Here is a 22,415-nt window from a genome sequence, read left to right on the forward strand (position 1 = left end):
AAATTATATTCCTAGTAGGATTAGGTTTGGCTGAAGAACAAGTAGCAGTCTCGGAGTTTCCTACAGCAGGAAAAATAAACTGAAGATACTATTTCTCTCTTAAAGGCGGATGTAATCTCTGAACCCAGCAGCTTTTACAAGAATTTGCAAAATGTATCAAGATCAGAGTTGCATGCAGTTCAGTGTTTCTCAGAAGCCCTTCCCTTGGTATTTTGAGAGACTCTAGCTCTGATGTGTTGCTGATGGGAGAGAGGAGCAGCTTTGGTGTAGGAGTAATTTGCATCTGTTTGCCTTTGAGTTCTCACTGTGAGATTGTAGCAGTTTCCTGTCAATAAGCATGGTAGCCAAGAACAGTGATTATGATGCCTGGGGGGTTATTTTCAAGCATTGCAGATGTGAAAATCTGAGAACTTTTTTTTCTTTTTTTTTTTTTTTTTTTTTTTTTTTTTTTTGTCGGTTTTTTTAATTAAATGGAATCATAAGGAAGTCTGGGGCTTCCTGTTCATAGTTGTACCTGTTTGATCATACCGAGCATCTGCTTTGGGAAATACTCTGTCGGAGGATTGTTTGAAGTGTTTTGAGAACTCATCATCTCTCACTTACAATGCATCTACAGTTAAGGCTGAGATTATTTCTTCATCATCAAAGATTTTCTCATAGCTACATTTATGAAGTAGTCAGCTTGAACTTACTCAAAGAGCTACAACAAGTGAGCTATTAAATGTGTAACTGAGAGAACACCTGTGCTTCCTCAGCTGAAAATGCCTCCCCAGCCCCCAAGTACAATTTTTCTTTTTTTCAATTTATTCATTTCAGTTTTCACACTGTAAGAGAAGAAGGAAACTGTTCTCTCCATTTGAACAGAGATTTTCAACTCTTGAAGTAATTTCATCTCCTCTCTGAGGAGTGTGAGCTTATCTCCTTCTACTCTCTTCCCCTGTCTCCTCTCTGAGGAGTTTGGGTGTCAGGCAGGACTGCTGCAGGCAAATTTCTCTTGATGCTGCTGCTCTGGACAGTGTGGAAGTGCCTCAGATGATGACTGAACCTGCTTAGGGTTACCTGATTTGTGCAAAACTGCCTTACTGCTTACCCTTAGTCAGGCTTTACCACTGGGAAGGAGAAACATTGTTTTGAAACATGAATTGAGATGTCTAATGCTGCTGTTGAAGATTGGAGGCCGTTTTTCTGAGGTGGTTTTTTTTTTTTTCTGCTTTTCCCCAATATATAGTAAGGAGTGGTTATGTTTATAGCTTTTACTGCTTCCAAGTGGTCAAAATTCATGTAATCCTGTTTATAGTGTCTACTGTTTGCTTGCCTTTCCTCTTTGTTTTTCCTTCCTCTTCTCTTTCAGCCCTCATTACTATAATCAGAATGACTATTTTGTTCCAAAAATATCCTTTAATAACTAGGTGTGGAATAAAATCTGGGGCTGGCTAATTCGTGCCCCATATTCTAGGGGGAAGTGGGTTTCAGAGAATGTATAGATCAGATGAGCTGCTGTTATTTGTTGTCTTAGCAGATCCCTGTGAACTCTCTGTAAGCCTGAAGGCATTTACCATGTACCAACTGCTGTGTTTTTTTCCTCAGTTCATAAGTATTCAGGATTTTCCACCAGTAGGTTGAAAGAGGGGAGGTTTAAATGCATGACCTGAGATAGAGTTGAAAGTAGTTGTTAATCTCTGCTAATATGGCAGTCTTATAAAAAACACGTGGGGTAGATTTTCTTAATTTCTATTAAATTGTTAATAGTACGTAATTGAGCATTGGAAGCTGAGCCGTGCTTCAGTGTTTCCCTGACTAAGGCTGTCTTGTATTAAGATGCTTGAAGGAGCAGCATGTTTTTATCTTCGAGAAGGGTAATGAAATCCCACTGCTTTGTTGCAGACGCCATCCCGCCGAACTATTACAGCCTTTACTTCCGGATTGTCCGCTTCGACGTCTCGGCCATGGAGAAGAACGCCTCCAACCTGGTAAAGGCTGAGTTCAGGGTCTTCCGCCTGCAGAACACCAAGGCCCGCGTCTCTGAGCAGCGGATAGAGCTCTACCAGGTATGGAGGCTCCTCACACGCCTCAGCTCCCCACCTGGCTGCTGCAAACCCACCCAGCAGGCAGAACAAACCGTGAGCAGGAGCAGCTCCTCACGGTTTGTTCTCTCTCCAAAGCAGCCTCTTAGTCAGTGTCCCAGAAAGGACTTCACTCAAAATACTACAAAGCTGAAATGGGAAAATTTTTTCTAGCAGAACTCCAGAGTGTTGAGCCAGCAGTATGCCCAGGTGGCCCAGAGGGCCAATGACATCTCATTATTTCCCCTCTCTCCAAGCAGCCTCTTAGTGTCTTCCCTAAACAGCACTTCACTCGAAATCCTATGAAGCTGAAATGTGCAAATTTTTTCTAGCAGTTGAGCCTCAGGACTCCAGAGTTTTGAGCCAGCAGTGTGCGTAGGTGGCCCAGAGGGCCAGTGACATCCTGGCTTGTATCAGCAATAGGGTGGCCAGCAGCACCGGGACTCTCTCTATTCCCTCTTTATTTCCCTCTCTACTCAGCCCTGATGAGGTCACAACTCAAATCCTATGTCCAGTTTTGGGCCCCTCACTGCAAGAAGGACATTGTGGTGCTGGAACATACGCAGAGAAGGGTAACAAAGTTGGGCAAGGCTTTAGAGAGGGAGTCCTATGAGGAATGGCTGAGGGATCTAGGGGAGTTTAGCCTGGAGAAAAGGAGGCTCAGGGGTGACCTTATCACTGTACAACTCCCTGAAAGGAGGGTGCAGCCAGGTGGGACTTGGCTTCTCCTGTGCAGCCAGCAACAGGACAAGAGGAAACGGTCTCGAGCTTCAGCACAGGAGGTTGGGGCTGGACATCAGGAAAAATCCCTTCACTGGAAGGGTTGTCAAGTATTGGAACAGGCTGCACAGGGAGGTGGTGGAGTCACCATCCCTGGAAGAGTTCAAGAAATGACTGGACATGGCACACTTAATGCCATGGTCCAGTTGACATGGTGATGTTTGGTCAAAGGCTGGACTCTGTGATCATCTTGGAGGTCTTTTCCAACCCTAGTGATGGTGTGATTTTGTGTTTCACAGCGTATTAAAAAAAGTGAGAGAACAAGACATCAAAAACATTATTCCCAGGATCTCTGTCTCCCAACAACTGACCTGAGCTGTAGTTTATATAGAGGTCAAATTCCTCTCTCTGGCCTGTGTTCTGGAGAAGCTTTTTAAACCTTTCTTGTAGAAATGGAATTAAAACTAAGTTGCAAAACTTAGGAGTTTCAAACCTGGCTTCTGTATAGTAGTCTAGGGGTTGAGGCCAGGGAGTAGACAATTCAGGGTTTGTGGAGTAAGAAAACACCTATGACTCTTTCACTCTTGAGTGTTGACAAGATTTATGTCATTTAATCTTTAAGGACTTTAGAGCCTTTAACCTCATTTAACATAGAGTCTGTGCATTTGTGCAAATACTGTCTAGGGCATATTTCATCTAAGGCATAGTTCTTCTCACTGAGAAACACAGCAACTAAAAGGGCCCATCTCACAGAAGTTTTATGCTGAGTAAAACTCAGGGTTGTTCCACAAGTGAACCTGTGACATGTGCTGCTGAAAACCCTGATGGATAGGATGCTCTTTCCCTGGGGAACCCCGTAGGATATCACCTTGTAGAAGTGTATGGAGACCCTTTTTAGCTTTGTTCTTGCTGCCTGCATTAGCAGTGCCTAGGCACTGTCCTGGGCTTGCAGCACTGTAAAGTCCAGCTCGGATCCAGTGGATGCAAATTTGAGTCTTCTCTGTCACTTTGAATGTTCACCTTTTCCTTCTTTGTCTGGTCAAGTGGAAGCCAAACTTGAAGCAGAGAGAGGGGGCAGTTTGGGTTCACAGGCTTGTTGAAGTGATAGTAAAGGCCAGTCGTGGAGGATGACAGCAGGAAAAGTACATTGGTATGTTTAGATGTTGTTTATGTTGTTTAAATGTAGGAAAAGCTTAATTCCCATTTGGATGTGGTTCAGGTCCACAGGTGGTCACTGGGGACTGCGACCTGACTGCCATCCTTTTCAAGAACAGGATGGCAGAAAAGTTGAGCAAATAATGTGTTATTTGTTGAAAGGGAAAGCTAAGAACATCTATTGAGAGCCATTGGTGTTGCCTGTATAGAACAGCCATCCCAAAGAAATACACTGTGAAGTCCCAGTGATGCTGCCACAGCAGCCTGCTGAAACAATTGTATATTCTGGCTTGACCTCACCGTTCAGACATCCTAAAAGGAGTTGATGGCATCTCTGGGGTTTCTGTTGTTCTACTTTTGAGAGCTGTTAGTCAGCCACCTGAAAAGAATACAGCTGTGGTTACCTGAGCTCAGTTCATTGCCTTTCTGTGTTTGAGGAACATGGGACACAAAGAGTTCAGCAGAGGTACGGAAGAAAGGGCCTTTGCTTGGCTGGGATTTTGCCTTGTGATGAGAAACAGCTGGGGCTTACTTGAAAGAGCCTGACTCCAGCAAGCCTGTGCCCATGGAAATGACTGACACCTGCATCCAGGGCAGGTACTTGGGTCCCTGGATAAATATATGGTTGGTGAGTAAGGCGGTTTCTTTTTTAGGCTGGGTGGAGCAAACTAAGTGAAGTGTTAGGTGAGTAATGAGTGCAGGTTATTGTGGGATTAGATCTTTTCTCCACCAAGTAACAGGCAAGCCAAAGGCAGCATGCCCTGTGTGTTTGTGCCAGGCATATTTTAAGCATGTCACTTTGCTCCTTTGCTTGTAGAGAAGCAAGCTGTCTCTGGATAATTTCCCTTTGGTCATTTTTATTTCTTGCAATCTTGTGTGCAGCTCTTCCCAATACCCTGTTACGGGGGTATTAGAGCTCTGTGGTGGGCAGTCTGAACTGCTTGGGTTCCTTGCCAGGAGCTCATCTGCCAGGAGCACGTGAGTCCCTAAATGTTGCTGCAACTGATCTCCATCACAGCACATGAGGTTAGGATGCAGTGTTTAACAAGAAAAGCAAAAGCAGGGAGAAATTGGAGACAAGGGACCCAAGAGGCTTTTGGGGGCCTTGAGATATTCTATGGTGTATTGTATAACAGTGCTATAGAAAACATTCCAAAAATTACTGTATGGATTCTAGAGATTAGAAAGAAGAAAATCTATGCAGATGAAGGTGAAGGAGGATGGGTAGGAGGAATTGGTGCCTTGGTGGTGCAGGAGGAGCTTCAGAGCTGTGTATTAATGTATTGAGAATGCAGGTAGAGTTGTCTAGTGGTGAACTTGGTGCAAACATGGGAGGTAAAAGGGGAGAGTGAGCAAGATCCTCATTTCAGTGGAAGTGGCAACTATCTTCTGTAAGGGTTGAAGACTTAGTCAGATATCTGATTCCAGCATGAAAAGCCATGCATGGGGAGTGAGCCTTGCAAGAGGAGATTGCCAGTGGAGTTGGCATGAGCAGCTGCCGCTCCTCTTCTGTGCATGAGCTTTGCTTCCTGTCTTGTGACATACATGCTGGGCTTGCCAGGGCTGTTGTGCCCAGAAGGAACAGTGTGGTTTTTCATCTTGCATAAGCAGCATTTAATTATTAGGGGTTTTTTTTTCTCCTCCAACCAAGTTTCAGGTTGCCTAGTGCTTTGCTTTGTTGTGTTCTTCTTGATGAGGGTTTTTGAAATTCTTCTCATACCTGCAGTTTCAAGGAAGGGTTATTCCTTTGTCCCCTTGTCTTTCTCAGTCAGGCAGGAGGAGAGGGGCAGAAGATTTCTAGGGGGAATCAGAGCTCTCTTGTGGTTAACTGAGATAGACCCTGAAAATGTGCACATCTTCTAATTGCCCTCCAGGGGCTTTCTGATTTAGTCCAGTGGCAGTTTAGTAGTACCATATATACCACTGATGCAGAAGGGGCAACATTATTCTAAAGGACTATTTTAGGAACAGCTAGAGACAGATGTGCAGGGTAAATTGAAAAAATAAGAAAGCTGAATATAAATATTTTGTTTCTCTGCCTGATTCTTTCTTTGTGTGGTCCTCTGACCTTACAGATCTACCCCTTAAAATGAAAGAAGAAATGCAAAACTGCACCTTTTCAGCTAAGCTTTCCTCAGGCTGTACTTGGCTTCCTTTTCCAAACCACATCAGAAAGGGACTTTGTGTTTTCCTGCAGCCCTTGTTTGCACTGACTCCGGGAAGGCAGTCTGGGGCTGCTTGGCATGGTGAGCCAGGGCTGTGGCCCCTTGTTCCCGGCCCCTGGCCCAGCAGCAGGACCCTGTTCCCACCTCAGAGGCTGAGCTGGAGCAGAGAGCACCCCATCATATTTGTGCTGGGAGTGAGCAGTTATGAATGTGCTTGCCAGGTTTTCTACCATCTGGATTTCTCCAGGCAGTGAATCCTAGAGATTAATTCTCATGGATGTGCCCTTGGATGCATCCACAAAGCCAATGGGCAAGTAGTAATCCTTGTGTGCAAAAAATGTCTGTTTTCACCCAGAATACTTCTCTCGGTATTTAAGGATTAGTCAGTCACATCTGTGTGTTCCTGCGCAGATGGGAAGTGCAGTGCACATACTAAGTAGTCTTAGGATGGAAAATAATAAAACTCACAGAAGTAGGAATTAAGTTACTTTTATAAGGCTGGTATGAAAGCTTCTGTCTCTTCTTGGCTCTGGTTAAGTGAAGCTGCAGAGAATTAAATTTTTTTAAAGGCACTGCCTTTTCTGTTGTTTCTTCTGCACAAAGGGGAGGCTTAATCTGATGGTTACACTGCTGATCATCAGCACGTTGGAGAGTGAAAAGCCAAGGGAAGGAAGGAAGCGGCGTGACCTCGGACAGGGCGCCCTTCTCCCGTCCTTCCACCGCGCCGTGCTCGCTCAGTGCGCTTCCCAACGCACACCAAGACTTCAGAGAATATTAAGAGGATAAAGTGCTTTTGGGGAAGGGAGGAGGAATAATATTAAATAAGCAAGTTTTAGCATCCTCCAGTGGCCCTTGCTATGTTTTTAAAGATTTATGCCAAATGCAGGCTTTATTGGAATTTGATCAGATAAAGCTCAGTTGTTATGGGAATGTCTTTGTTCATCAGTTTTCTTGCCTGCTTTGAAGACTTCATCACATCTTTCTTTTATTAAGGTGCTTCTGTATTTATGAATAAAGTCTCTGCACCCTTCAGAAAAAGCCTTGTCTTTTATGAATAAGCATTCCAGAAAACAAGTAGGCACCACTGCAAATCAGAACTAGTGGAAATGCTTACAGGGTGAAAAGACATCCTTCAGAGAGTGCTGTGGTATTGGGTTTAAGGTATTTTTATTATGTACAGGCAGTCAAACAATAACAAGTAATAATTACTTCCTGTGGAAGCAGTGCCATGTTTTGTTAACACATCATCAAGTGTCTCAAAAAGTGCAGCTGAAGTGCTGTGTTTTATTGTCATCCTTATCTGAGGCTGCTGTGGCTGGGATTACCTGAGAGGCTGTGGATGGGAGGGATGTCCCAGAGGAGGTATCAGAGCAGGGGTTGGGGTGAGTGAACAGTGCCAGGTTAAAGCTGGGGGGGACACATCAGGTTGCAGGGAAAAATGTGAAGCAAGCAGGAGCAGACCTTCCATCTTTCTATGTTGTGGAGGGCCCAGTCCATGTCAAGAGCTCCCGTGGATCTTGCTTGGGGTCTAGGAAGAACTGTCTGTCTTCCAGGTGGTGGTACCCCCACTTCTTCCAGGGCCTCTCTCTCTCCTTGGAGGTATGAGGAGGAAGATGCTCCTCCATAATGGTGGAACATATTACCGCATTATGAGTCAGGTTTAAATTTAAGCCACAGTCAAATTTTCAAATACTTTCAATTCAGATGGTGTTTTGTCTTTTTATTCGGTTGGGGAATACGTTTAGAGTGAGCTACCATAGATTTGGGTCAAATCTCCACGGTGCAAATCTGAGGCAATTTACACTACTGCAACAGAGATCCTTCAGACTGATCTCCATATAATCAGGAGCAGAGGGACCTTGTTCTCTTTCCTTGCCAAAAAGTGCTGTCTCTAATGCCATGGAAGAAAATACCATGAAGCAGAATTTGTGGCTGTGAGCTAGTGCACGATATTTGTTGTTACAGGTATCATCTGGGGCACTTGGTTTTAATTGACTGCCATCACTGTGATCCAAATATAAAGTAGTGCATTTGGATCTCACAATTTATGTATTGCTATCCTGAAACCAGACTCTTGCATTCTGAAAGGTTACGAGGTTATGTTGAATGGCAAATGTACAGTGTTCTTTGAAGTGCCAAACTCAATATAAAACGTGGGTGTAATAACTTTCTACCCTACCAAACTCCTTCTCTTTCCCCCAGCAGCAGCTCAGGACCAGAGGAAGTTAATTTGCAGTATATTTCAGTTGAATTGCTGTTTTCTCCTTGTTGCAGAATTCCCTTTTTCTGGTCCCAAATACTCTATGTCCTACAAAAAGATGTCACTGCATGGGAGACCATGTCTAGAGTACCTTTGGCCAATGCTCTGTGAGCATGAGATTTATGGCTGCATCATCTTCACTGTAATTGGAGAGCATATCTTGGATGCACCCGCCTCTTGCCAGGAATACAGCAGTTACTGAAGGCAACTTGAAGAAATGTATAATATTTCCATCAGCTTCTGGCAAGGGCCAGCATGTGCTTCCCATCTGGACACTGCCATGTGTAGAAATGTGAGCCATGGATGGCTGGATTGCCATTTGTGGTGCCTGTACATTAATGGAGGCGTGGGAGTGCAGGCCATGGGTCTGAAAACAGCAGCTAGGTTTGGGTTCCTGCTCTTTGGGCTGGGATTTATTGGGGTAGCCAAGCCTACATTATGCTGGGGCACGAGCAAGTTTGAACCAAGCAGCTCAGAGTGGCAGTCACGGGGCTAAGGAGCATCAGGTTGGCTTGATGGCCATGTGCTAGAGAGCCTGTTGGAGGGGGAAAGGTGGTGTTCCTGTTCTGGGGAGGTGTAGGAAACAATGTGAAGCTTTGTTGGGGTGAAGCAGAATAGATGGTGGGAGAAAATGGAGGAGGATAGGAGTGGTTTAGGTGCAAATCTGTAGGTGGTGGGAAGAGAAAACCACAAGGAGAACTGTGAGTTACAGGGAACAAGGCAGGCAAGAGGAAGAGAAGAAAGAGGAGGGGCTTGTGGAAGAAGACAACATCTTGGAGGAAATACTATGTCCAAATACTCATTTAGCCAAGAAAGCTGCATGCCAAAATGTTGTAGTAAAATGCACATGAAGATGACATATGACTGTCAGAGACAGGACCAAGGAAGAGAAAAGGGCTTAAACCTGTGCAGAAAGGGGAGATGAACACAGGAGTACCCTGCAGGATCTGGGAGATTTGGCTAGAAGACAAGAGAACCCACTCTGTTTCTGTTGACTTTGGCTCCTCTTTGTTGATATTTTAATAAAACATAATGTGCCTTTGGCAAGTTAAAGCTAAAGGCTAGATAAGTTTATGGGATTTTTTTGTTTTGCTTCATTTTATATAAAATCTTTCTTTGGACCTATCTTAAAATCTCCCAAATGGCAGGAAATTGCCCTCAATATTTCAGAATCTTCCAAGAGAAGGACCCCAGACCCTCCGTTCTTGTTTATTGCTTATACAATGCAGAGTCTTCCTGCCTGCTTAAACAAATCAGGCTGGAGGGCCTCGGGGCTCTGTCCCCAACTTACACTGCACATGTATGTTCAGTATCAGCAGGAAGGCCCTGCTTGGGGAACAAATGGAGAGGAAATCCCTTCCCAGGATCTATTCTCTTCCCAGAGCTCATTCTGTCACTGCAGGGTGATGCAATGAGTCAGTCACAGTGATTGCATGACACACTTGACTTCCCCTCCCTTTCTGACCTGCTTAAGGGCTCATCTCTTTACCCTCCTCACACTTCACCTTCTTTTACCTTTAAGTGAGCATCAGCCAACAGTGTAAGAGAATCCTTCTGCAGCTGTGGCCCATCCAGATATAAAAGAGGTTGGGTTATGTGTGCAATATGTTCTTTTTATTTGCAAGTTTGCATGAAGAACGTGTCTGGCAAGTTCTGAGCAGATGGATCAGAGAGCTATGGGTTTTTTACAAACTTTGGCAAGTACTCCATACCTTTCTTTGTATTTTGGCAGGAATTCTGCATCTCATATACTAGTCTCTAAAGATTCTGCCCTCAGTTTGAGCCTGATTCAGAGACCATTGCAAGTAATGGAAAGACTTCATTGATAAGCAAGGGGCCTGTAAAGCCCTTTTCACTCTACAGCACTGAAGGCAGAGTCTGCATTACTCCTTTGTGGGAGTGGCTACAAGAAGAGCTTGAAAACTCACGGTGACATTTTTAAAAAAAAAATACACAACCGATCTCTTGTGCTTAGAAGCAGCTGAGATTTTGATAGCCAGTAGATTCCTGATTATCTGGCAAAAGGTACTGTATGGAAGTTTTGCACTTTACACCATATGTTTTCACATATAATGAGTAAGAAACTGGAGAGGTTTGTAGCAGAATCAATGATTTGCCTTTCCTTGTGTCCAAAATAGGATCAAAGGCCTCAGATTTCACCAGGGAATGAGAAAGGATTGATAATTAGCATGGCCATTTTTTAACTGTGAGTTTCAGAAAGAGCTGGCTGAAGTCCCTGAGAGCTGTCCGAGGAGACTTTTGAAACCTGGAACCAGGCAGTGAGTGAGTGAGTCTTTCAGTAAGGTGAATAGTATGTCAGAATTTGGAAATGCCAAGCAGCCTCTTATGCAGACCTTGGGAATCTGGTCATTCCAGTGTAGAGAGTTAGGCTGGAGTCCCCTGCAGTTCCTTCTGGTTCGGAAAAGGTCATCCTAAATGGCAGTTTAGAGCCATTCTGTGTATAGCTGAACTTATCTCTGCTTTCATGTTAACTAACATAAGCACATCATTTACCACTGGATCTCATTGTTTGGGCTTATTTACTTTAAGCTTACATGTCAGGTTATTTCCATTATTTTTAAAAGGACCATGAAGTTCCAATGGAAATCGTGGCTAATGACTGATAAGTAACAGAAAGAGTAGTGAGCCTGCCAAGATGTTGTAATACACAAGAACATCACAGGAGTCTGAAATGACAGAGAAGGGAAGGAAAGGAAGGAAGTTATCAGGAGGCCAACAGCATCTGGAGGGAGGAGATCAGACAGTCCAGAATGAATGGAGAGGAAAGACAGTTTAATAGCAGGTTTTCACAAGATAATGCCATATTTACTGCTGTTCAGTGACTGCAGAACCCACACTGGCTGATAGCAGTGGCCATTTCAAGTTCCAAGGCAATGCAGGAAATAGGATAGATATTTTTAAGTGGCCATATGATCTTACTACTATGTTTGGAAAGTTCATCAGCTGGTTTTAAGAAACTGTAAGTCACCAAAAATGTTTCCAAACTGTTGGTGACCATAATTCTCAAACCCAGCTATAAATGCTCTTGGTTTTCTTGGCTGCAGCAGATATATGTCATTGATGCATCAGCCTGTGTATCATCACTGGTGAACCACATTCAGCTTTTTGTTTGTTTGCTTGCTGAGGAGGTGGTGAATTTATTAGCCAAAAATCATAATAAAAATGTAAATCATACTTAATTGTAATTTTCCTATTCTTTGGCGTCTGATTGTGGTGACAATAGAAAACTAGAAGCAGTTATTGGCCAGAATACCAAATCTGAAATGAGCTAAACAAGTTGCTGTTCTGGAGCTCTAGTTATTTGAAAGAACCAGTGTATCTTCATGTCAAATTTTTTCCTTTTGGCTATGTAATGAGTCACGAAGACAGGCTGTTCTGGCGTCTGCTGTCAGCAGTTATTGTCTAGAATACATACACTAATGTGTTGATTCAGTTGTCCCCTGCTTCAGCTGCCTAAATATATGAGCGGGGGAGTAGGCGAAGGAAACTTTGAGCAAAATAATTATGTTTCTTTTAACAGAGTCTTGGGCTTAGGAGTTTTTTCAAGTTTGTTTTTGAACCAGTTTAATTACACTGACACCGAGTGCTGCTACTCTGCTTATGTCAACTTCTGATATGCCCCATGCTTCAAAGAAGTCATGCTTCTGCTAATTTTGCAAGCATTCTGCTTTGTTTGTTATCATGAATTATGTAGTGTTCTCAGTGTACTTTACAGTTTATAAAATACAGACTAAGATAATCCTTACCCTTACTTTTATACTCAGAACTGTGTGATAGTTTCTCAAGGGTATAAACATGCGTGCCTATAAATAAACAGTTTCATCCTCCAGTATTTTAATGAAGAATTCGACTACTCAATGCTAATTTTTTTTTTTAAAAATGTATCTGTTAGTGTTTTCCAGTTAGTCTGAAAAATAGGCATAGCTAGTGACAGAATTTACAAATCAGTATTTTCTGGAAACTCCTCATTCTTCTGAAACCAGTTTGTGACAAAACTAAAATTTTTCACTGCTGAATGCACTGGTCATGGTGGTTTGGGATATGGTTTCAAGATAACATCATGAGTCAGCCTCCTTTAATGGATGAAGAGGAGCACAGACAAGTCCCTGCCAACTGAGCAGAGGTTCTCCCCCAGAAGACTGAGCAGGAAGAAGAGTAGATTTCAACAGGATTTGTAAAATACGAGAAATCTGGCAGGCCTGATGAGGGTGGCATGTGAGTGCTGTCATCGCCAAGATCCCCGGCTGGGCTTCCTAAACATATGGAGCTGTACAAACAAGAGCAGTGCTTTGTTTGCATCTGGCTTCTTCATAAGCCATTTCCTGAAATTAACTGCATTATTCATTTATTCATGTGATTGTTTCACCTTGATCTGCTGGCAGTAGCTGCATGCATGTGACATCTAGAGACTCTTCATAGGTGTTTTTAAGATAATTTTTTCACCAGGTGTTTTCAAGAAGCCTCAGAATTGGAAAAAAGTGTATGAGAGGTAGGTTAGCAGTGGGTGTATAGAAGAAGGCAGTGTACAAGACACTGGTCAAGAGAAGATTAAGAAGTTTTTTAGTTGGTGGTTTTCCTGTGAAAGGGAGGAGTCACAAAAAAACGGGGTAGAAAAAACCTGAAATTGTTCCTAGAATTTAGAGCATTGCTGCTGAATGAAAATTACTCTGTATACTGGTCTAGAAGTCTGGTGGATCACCTTTGGGTAACACTTTTTCCCACGCAGCTCATCCTCACAGCATGTGATCGTGTGCGTATGTTCGCTGTGTAATCATTTATTATAACAGGCAGTGCTACATTACCATTCTGTTGGAAGCAAGACCGAGTAAGCAGATATCCCTGGACAGCCATGCCCATGTCCAGAACCCGAGTTTGTTGGCTCTGAGCCTTCTCTGAGGCATGTGTGGAGGTGTGTGTGCTCACACCCAGGGTGCATCACCGGCTGTTTGTACCTGTGGGTGTTGGGATGTCCCTCCTCAGCCAGGGAAGTGGGACTGCCTGTGTGGAAACTCTGTCTCCTGCTCATGCAAATGATGGGATCTGTGTCTCTGCATGCAGTGGGTGATGCACAGGATTCCCCCACTGGAAAACATTAGCCTTCCACGTCATGGCCTGTAGTCAGACCAAACTCTTTCTGCTTCTTCAAGAGGGAGTGTTTGGGTAAGGTGCCAGAAGGAAGTAAGAAAAGATTAAAGGGGAAGTTTAACTCAGTTGACTTTCTGTTCTGTGGATTTTCTTTTTTTCCCCTTGCCTTCTGTTAATATTTTTAGTACACTGAAGACTTTTTCATAAAGGCTTTCATTTAGCTCCTGCAGGTACAAGCTGTGCAGCAGCAGTTCTGATAATGGTGTTTGATGTGGTTGTGATGGGCTAAGCATGAAGGTGAGGCGGTGTTTATAGGTAAGGCAAGGCAATGTTTACAGGGGAAGGTAATACCTCTTCTAAGACCAATCAGTGTGGTTTTAAGAAGTAGACAAGCTTTCAAGCACAAAAGCTGCAAGGCACAGAAAAGGCTTTTACTCTTTTTTGAAACTAAATTAGTTGATCTAGTAGGAAGAAAGGATTGGAAACAATGAAAGAGAAGCTTTTCGTTGGGGATGTAGGCTTGAGGGTGTATTGGAAGAAAAAGGTATGTTGCTGATGGGGGTGGTTAAAACCAGAAGTCTAGGACAAAGTAAAAAGAAGCAAACCAAAGCGGGGAAATGGCAGGCAGAACCCCAAATGCTTATTTCATGTAGTAATTTCTGGAAGACTCATTTGAAGAATATGTTGTAGCTGTAAAAATTTCTGAGAGATTCCTACAAAAAGGCCCCTTTGTTTGCCACCATATAGAGTGCAATTGCTTCAGTGTGGATGGAAATAGAAAGCAGCGTAGGAAAAGAAAATCAGATTACTTTGTGGGAGAAAATGGACTCTGAGGATCCAGCCTAGAATTTTATCTTCCATTAGATTTCCACACTCACAACAGTGTAAGAGAAAAAGAAGGGAAAATGGAAATGGTGAGGCTAGAAGATTATTCTTGCTTACAAGTACTCAGGTTTTTAAGGTCATACATCACTCTAATACAACAAAGATGCTTAACCCAGGAGAAGGAGAGTGAAGTTAATTTCACTAAGTGTGACACTTTTCTCATTTAACAGCGTTTTGCTTAAGAACTGCCAGTGCCTGTTCAACCCATGGTGTAAATTGTGGAAACTATCTCATACTTAGTTTGTGACTTTTTACCTCATTCTTTATAATTTTTTTCCTGAACATGCTGTGTAAACAACATGGAGAGAAACTTTACTTTCAGATATTGTGGGTACGATAGGATGGATAATATCCAGCTCTTTTAACCCACAGTGTCCACCCTGTCCCCCAGTGCCATACAGTTGAGAAACCTGCCAACACTTTTCTTGTCATTCAGCTCAACAGTGGGGATGGATTTTCTTTGTACCATTGGATACATGCAGTGATGATTTCTTGTACTTTTACAAATGCCTTTTATTCGAGGTACACACTGACAGCCCTTGACTCTGTCTTTTGGTAGCAATTGGGATAAAGACTGGGATAAATACATTTATTTTTGATACCAAGGCACAGCTGTGTCTTCAGAATATGTCTAAGACCAATTATAGTTAACATCAGGAGATTGCTTTTGGCACATTACTTACTTTTAGTCCTTACATCACTGCCAAAACTGAGGTATGCAGTTTCTGGAGTCTTTGGAAAGATATGACTGTGCAGAAAGGAAGAGAAATGAGCCAAGTTCTTGTGTCCCATTTGCCTCACACCCCACATCTGTCCCCCCCCAGTCCCAACACATCCTTGCAGAATGACAGCTGCATTGCATCCTCAGAAACACTTGACCTGATAAAGACCAAAGGGAAGGCAAAGTTATATTTGTACTTCTCTGGGACTTTCCCAGCATTGATTACTGATTCTCTCATCCCTCTGGCACTTCTGAGCAGTGGTAGTCCCCCTGCTGCTGCCAGACTCTCTGTAAACAGTTGTTCAGACACTTTGTTTGAAGGTTACCTCATAAAAAGGAGTCCCAATGTTCACTGTTTGAGTGCCCTTAGTTTCTACTGGGGAACTCAGCATCGCCTACCAGGGGCCCTTAGTAATCTTCTGGACTTGAACCAACATCTTCTCGTGGCTTTTTGCTAAATGTGTTGATCAGGAAGAAGACAAAGAACTTGTCATGTTGCTGTTCTTTTCATAAGACAAATGTTATTGTAGGAGCCATGCTGTTGGCCTATGAGAGATGAAGCACTGCCTTGCAGTAAACAGAGAGACTCTGCATTCTGACTTCACATGCTGGACACAATCTGAGCTTTTCAAGCCTGTCTAATTACGCAAAGCCTGATTTTATCACGATGACATAGTTTCACACCTCTTTTGAAATATTTTTCTTTACATGATTTTATTACAGCAGTGCTTGCTAGATGTCAGGTCATTCTGGGCTGAGAAAATAGGAGGAAACAATGAGATGTTGTCAGTTACTCATTTGGAGATGGACTTGGGTGCTTAAAGAAAAAACCCAAAACAATATATGAAGTCTCACAGCTGGCATGCCAAAAGTTACAAAGTGATGTTATCGTGTGGTATCTTGATTGGAGTTGGCTTAATGTTGCATGGCATTCCAGCTCCCTGCATCACAAAACTATCAACAGAGTAATAACCAGAAATCCAGAAACCTGTTAACAGTCATAAGACCAATTGTTTCTGTCCTAGAGTTAGGTAAACAATAGCAGACTATGCTTGTATATGGGAAGGCACCCACTGAGCTGTTTGCCTGGGATGAGGAGGACTGTGGGCACTTGAAATTCTGGTCATGCAGGGCCTGGTTTTCTTTTGTTCAGGTATTTTTTTTTTATTGCTTGCTCAGTAGAAAGTTTGCTGAAACATTTGACACAAATGAAATACAGCCTGCATCAAAGTTTGGATGGAAGCAGCCTCACCCCTTGCACAAATCTGTGCATGGTCATCTGTTTAATGTATGGTTAGCACCTGAAATCAGAGGGAAGGCTAAAAGCATGAATAAGGCCATGCCATAGGTTAGTTATAGGAGAACAGTGTAGTATCTTCAGTGTACAGACTACATTGTACAGCCTGGACTTTGGCATCTTATGTTCTAGCCAGTGTAAATATTGCTGAAGAAGGTAAAATAACTTCTTTTGATGATTACTGTGATCTCTTCAGCACTTGTATTACGGGATGAGTTTTCAGGTCAATTCTCTCTGTGGGATTACTCTCACAAAGGGATATGTGATGGTGTGTTTTGCTTGGGAGCCTAAGCTGATTTCATTCGGGTGTTTTTGTATTGTTCTTCTCCTTGCACACCCTAAGAAGATTCTTTCTGAAAATGTGCATGAATGTTCATCTACTGCATAGAAGTTTCAGCTGTAATAGTTTCTTTTGCTATTTTCTAATGTTACTGGTCCATTTTAAAAGCAACCAGGTAAATGTTAACCTGTAGGCAATCTTATTTGTTGTTTCTTGCAGGTTTTAAAATCTAAAGAATTATCATCACCAGGACAGCGCTATATCGACAGCAAAGTAGTTAAAACAAGAGCTGAAGGAGAATGGTTGTCTTTTGATGTCACTGAGACTGTACATGAGTGGCTCCATCACAGAGGTGACAAAAAGTGCTCTTTGCCTGCACTCCTGCCCCAGCTGCTCCTCCGTTAACTCAGGAGTATTTCAAAGTCATTCCATGTGTAAAAACCAACTCCACTCACTTTTATGTTTTGCAGACAGGAATCTTGGATTTAAGATAAGCTTACATTGTCCATGCTGTACCTTCGTGCCTTCCAATAATTACATCATCCCAAATAAAAGTGAGGAGCTTGAAACAAGATTTGCAGGTAATCAAAGAAAAAAAAATCCAGCTTTTTAAGATGTTGTGGTATGCACTAATTGAGGAAGGAAACAAAAAGCTGTTTCTGCCTCCTAAATGGCATTCAGCTGATTGAAAACTTGCTCATTTGAGAATCATGATTCTCAGCTGGTAGGAAACAGTAGTAAAGTCACAAGGGTAAAACTATATCACCTGAACAATTGTAAAATCAGAAGGCATGAAAAAGCTGTCCCATTCCATGCATGCGGTTTTGATGTCTTTAAGAGTCTGCATTGCAGCATGCTCACAGGATATACATACAGTTCTGGATTTAGTGAAGACTCTTGCACAGTTTGCCATCCATTGTTGGATAGTAATGAAAAAATAGCTCAATATTTTCAAAAAAGCCCTTTTGCTCTCCATCCTAGTACTGTAATGAGTCAGACATAGTTGAAAAGATTGGAATGAGTGGGCATTAAAAAATAAAAAAACTGTGTGGGTTATGAGTATATGTGCTCTTTATGGACAGCAGGCAAGGTGATATGGAGTAAATATACCAAGGTCTTAGAAGTTCTCTTGTGTTTTCAAGCCATTGAACTTTCCGTTTCGCAAAGAGAAATTATGTTTGACTGTACTACGGTTACCATCCACCAGCACATATGAATCTATAGCTATATTAGAACAAAAACCTTAATTCTGTTCATGAAGTTCTCATTTATTGAAATGTGTCATGATTTGGTTCACTTGTGGTCCAAGTATTTGGCTATATTCCTTGTCAAGTCTTGAGTTTTTCTAACCATTGTTTCACTGCTTTGGAATTTTTTCCTGTAAGTAAATACATGTACTGTACATATGATTAAGGCCACTGTGTGCATTTAAAAAATTGTTAGTATGATGTTTGGTCGCTATAATCGCATATGTTAAGAAAGGAATAGTCTATCTTTTTCTGTTTAGGCGGTAGTATCTGATTGGGGAGGTTAATTTTCTATTTGATCTTAACAAAAGGCATAACGTGACTCCTCTGAAAGGTCAATACCTTGAGTCTCTTGCCTGTGCTATTGCCATGATAAGAAGCTAGTGAGACAGTTAGTGTTAAAAGAGAATACAGAATGTGTGGCCATGGATTGCCATTTCAAGAAGAAGTACTTTGATCAATGTCTGTGCCATGCCTATATAAAAGAAGAGACTAGACTAACTGACTTTCTGGGGAAAATTAGCAGATTTAAATAAATTGGCAATGAAAGACAGGGAAATTACAAGTATCAGAAAGGAGTGAATGTGATGGAGGAAACTAATGGGATAGAAATGAGAGTGGGAAATGAAGGTGAAGTATCCAGAGCAGCTTTAAGTGTGTTAAAAGGTTTTAAGAGGTACAGGCCTGTTAAAAGTTGGGAGTATTGCTCTAACTGAAGCAACAGAAGAATCACTGCATGGGGTGTTTGAAGCTAAGACACACAGATGCAATGACTGAAAGTACCTTCTCTGTTACTCATTTAAATGTTTCTGGTAAATGTACTGAAATGCCATTAAACAGATGTGAATGTGGGAGGGTTGATAAAACAGCTAACATGAGAACTGGGAATATCTTAGGCCTCTTGGGTTGAAATTTCCCCCCACTTCCCCAGTAAACATGCCCAGCTGACACCATCATGGCCCAGTTTCTGAGAGAATTTTTTTAAGAGATGGTTTATTTAATTTGTGAAGAAAAAGCAACACAATGTTTATCACCAAAATGTATTTTTTGAAGGTATTGATGACTACACATATTCCAGTGGTGATGTGAAAGCTTTAAAGTCCAATAGGAAAAAATACAGTGGGAAGACCCCACATCTTCTGCTAATGTTGTTACCCTCCTACAGACTTGAGTCGCAACAGCCCAGTCGGCGGAAGAAGCGTGCTCTAGATGCTGCCTATTGTTTTAGGTAACTATGCCTGCACATCCAATATTCTTACTCAGTCCTACCAGCTTGGGAGGTGTCATGCAGTTGTTTATCATGTTTCTTTACAGTTGGCATTTATACAGAATGCACACTCTCATTCTCAGATCCAGGGTCTGTGTGCAGCAGGTCTCCAATCCCACAGAGGCCGAGCAGATTCTTGTGAAGCTCAGTTCCATCTGGGATGATTCCCAGATGCATTAGCTCTGTAGTTAGAGCCAAATTAGCACCTTCACTTTGTTCACCTACTCAAAGTCTCCTCTGTAGGACCTGCAGGAAAACACTTGAATAGTCCTCCAGGGAAGCCATTAGCTTTGTCTGTATGAGCAAGTCCTGCCATGTCTAAGCATCCTGTAGTAGCTGTCATTTCAGTTAGACCATTAGCTACTATTGATTTGATTTAGCTGAGGATTTTTGTGACTCAGACTTGCCTGCCTGTAAAGGATCATTCAGGGAGTAAGCAACAGGATTATTTTCATTCCCGGTGTTGTCTTTGTTTTGACCAATGTGTTTGTATTTTATTTCCCAGGAATGTGCAGGATAATTGCTGTCTGCGCCCACTTTATATTGACTTCAAGAGGGATCTTGGCTGGAAATGGATTCATGAACCTAAAGGATACCATGCTAATTTCTGTGCAGGAGCCTGCCCGTATTTATGGAGCTCAGATACTCAGCACAGCAGAGTAAGTAATGGGTTTGCTAATTTTCAGCTTCTGTTTCATAACTGCAAGTTGAGCTATGATTCTGGGACTGGCATCAGCACCAGTGTCCAGAGTTAGTCTCGGTAACTAAGGATGATGAAATGTGGCCCTGTAGAGGGGAACTCGCACATGGCCTCAAGCTAGTGTTGAAATAGGAGAAACATATTAACCCAGAAATTTATCTTTTTTTAAAATATATGTGTTCACTGGTACGAACACGTGGTTGGATTGGATACTTTTTGTGAGTATGTCTCCTTTGGAGGCGGCTTGGAAAAAGCCTTTTATTATACATGTGAGTGGAAGATGGCACAATGAGTTTGGTCAGCAAAGACAGTGAGGGAGGCACTTTGAGTAACTGAAGGGCTGAGTTGTACACCTGGTCATCATCTACTTTTATGACCTGCTATTTCAAGGTTATCACCTGCCATGCTGAATTTCATGAAGATATACTGATAAGCTGTCTGTCTTTTACTTCAAAAGACATAATCTTTCTTACACTTTGAAGATTTATATGGGGGAAGAGGGACTTTGTGGATGGGATGTTGAAGAACCAAATCATAGCTGTCTGGGATGGGACTTTTTATTTTAGGGATTAGATGTGGTATTTTAGCTAACTGCCTTAGGATGAGTAGTGTTCTGCTGTGAAGTGCTAATTTCCTCTCAACTATCACTAAGGATGTCTAGACAGTAAATGTAAGAGACAGACATTTGCATCATAGTTGTCATAAAGTAAGAATTTCACCCTTGGGTCTATACTAAGAATGATGTCTCCCCTTTTTCAAGCCTCCCTTAAAATGACAGATCAATGTCAGCCAGCAAAGAACTCTCTGTACCCAAGGGATGGCTTGAGTTCCTTTTGGTTGGGAAAACCATGGTACCATGTTCTTCCTGAGTTTACAGACCCTTTTGTAGCTGTCACTGTTTCTGACATTGTACTGTAAGCAATCTCAGCAGGCAGAGGTATAAATAAGGTGAGTATGTTTCCCTGCTGGTGTGGAGTAATGGTGTACACATTTTGGAACTGCACTTGTTTTTAAAGGAAAGAGGAAGAGTAACTGTCATGGTCACAAATATGTGGTTTGGATAATTGCCCAAGGAGCCAGAAGTTGCCTAATAACGTAGTTAGTGTTGCTATCCTGAACAGATCTTCTGTCTCTCTAGGCTGCAAATGTTGTGTGGAAGTTCTAGGAAGAGGTTACTTGGTGTTTGGCTAAGGCATTAATGGCATCCTCAGGAGCACCTATGCATCATCAGTGGCTAACCCTACATACTTCCCTTGCAGAGAACCATGCACAGGAATCCAGGGTGACATAGGTGGCAACTCCATGCATCTGGGTCTCTGCAGGAGTAACTGCACCTTGAGTCCTGATGCTTGCAGGGTCGCATTTATGTACTTAATTAACATATGCAGAGGGTGAAAGAAGAGGAGTGCCTATGTTCTGAAGAAGAGTCTTTTCTATTTGGTCACTTGTAAATTCAAAATCCTGTAAACAGCAAATGGCCACTTGAAGAAACAGATAAAAAAACCTTTCCATTTCCTCTGTACTAGTAAATATAGTATAGCCTGTTGATTCAAGGGACAAAACATTAGAGGCAGACTCCAGGTATGTACCTGCTTTGAGGCTTAAGACTGTATGGACAAAACCTTAGGAAATTCAGGCATATTGTGGACACCAAATTGAAGTGCAAAAGCATTAAAAAAAACCCCCTAAAATCCAGGAATCTTCATACTGCTTTCAGTGGGCATTCTCTCAGGTGCTGTGGAAAAAAGTGATGCAGAAAACAGTTCGCTCATTAGAGGTAGCTGCCTTAATCTTTCTTTTTTGGTTTCTCCTTCTAGGTGCTCAGCTTATATAACACTATAAATCCAGAAGCTTCAGCCTCTCCATGCTGTGTGTCCCAAGATTTGGAACCCCTCACCATCCTCTACTACATTGGAAAAACACCCAAAATTGAACAGCTGTCCAACATGATTGTAAAGTCTTGCAAGTGCAGCTAAAGGATATCCCTGAAACAGCATGATGTGTGTTTATAAAAAAAAAAAAAAAAGAAAAAAAGATAACCAAGGAAAAAAAAGAAAGAGAGAATGAGAAGGAAAGAACGAAAAAATAAAACCCGGGTTCATCAGTGTTAAAAGAAAAAAACGAAGAAAAAAAAGCGGTACTAGTCTGAACTGTTTGAAAGTTTGTTATGTTTTGTTTTTTTTTTAAACTGGCATCTGAAGCAAAACATTGAAGGCTTTTTCCTACATTTCACCTACACATAGTGTGAGATAGACAAGAAGCAAAGTTAAAGAAAAAAAGAAACCTTTTAAATAATAAACACTGGAAGAAATTTGTTAGTGTTACTATGTGAAAGGAAAAAAACAGGAAAATCCCATGAAGTGGAGTTGCTGTATCTGTCCCGTGCCTTACTTGATCTCTCTGTATTGTTATGCAATAGGCATCCTACCCATTCCTCTTAGCTGTAGAGTTAACAGTGCATTATTTATTTGTGTGTAAAAACTATCAGATGAACATTTCTGTATCACCATTGGAAAAACAAAAACCAGCCAGTGTGGACAAAGTGGAGA

At 42.1% G+C, this 22,415-nt stretch overlaps 1 protein-coding gene across 1 annotated transcript in view; it reads left to right on the forward strand.

The window, feature by feature from the left end:
- The window catches only part of TGFB2 (transforming growth factor beta 2), a 57,203-nt gene extending 35,045 nt beyond the window's left edge, over positions 1-22,158 (forward strand). The window contains exons 2-7 of the mRNA XM_066316213.1: positions 1,885-2,048; positions 16,872-17,004; positions 17,123-17,233; positions 18,953-19,127; positions 19,672-19,825; positions 21,684-22,158. Of these exons, the coding sequence (XP_066172310.1) occupies positions 1,885-2,048; positions 16,872-17,004; positions 17,123-17,233; positions 18,953-19,127; positions 19,672-19,825; positions 21,684-21,842 (896 nt within the window). The 3' untranslated portion in view covers positions 21,843-22,158. The remainder of the gene's footprint in view (positions 1-1,884; positions 2,049-16,871; positions 17,005-17,122; positions 17,234-18,952; positions 19,128-19,671; positions 19,826-21,683) is intronic.
- The last annotated feature ends 257 nt before the right edge of the window (positions 22,159-22,415 follow it).

The sequence above is a fragment of the Sylvia atricapilla genome, chromosome 3 (genome assembly GCF_009819655.1).
Source record: "Sylvia atricapilla isolate bSylAtr1 chromosome 3, bSylAtr1.pri, whole genome shotgun sequence".
NCBI lineage: Eukaryota > Metazoa > Chordata > Aves > Passeriformes > Sylviidae > Sylvia > Sylvia atricapilla.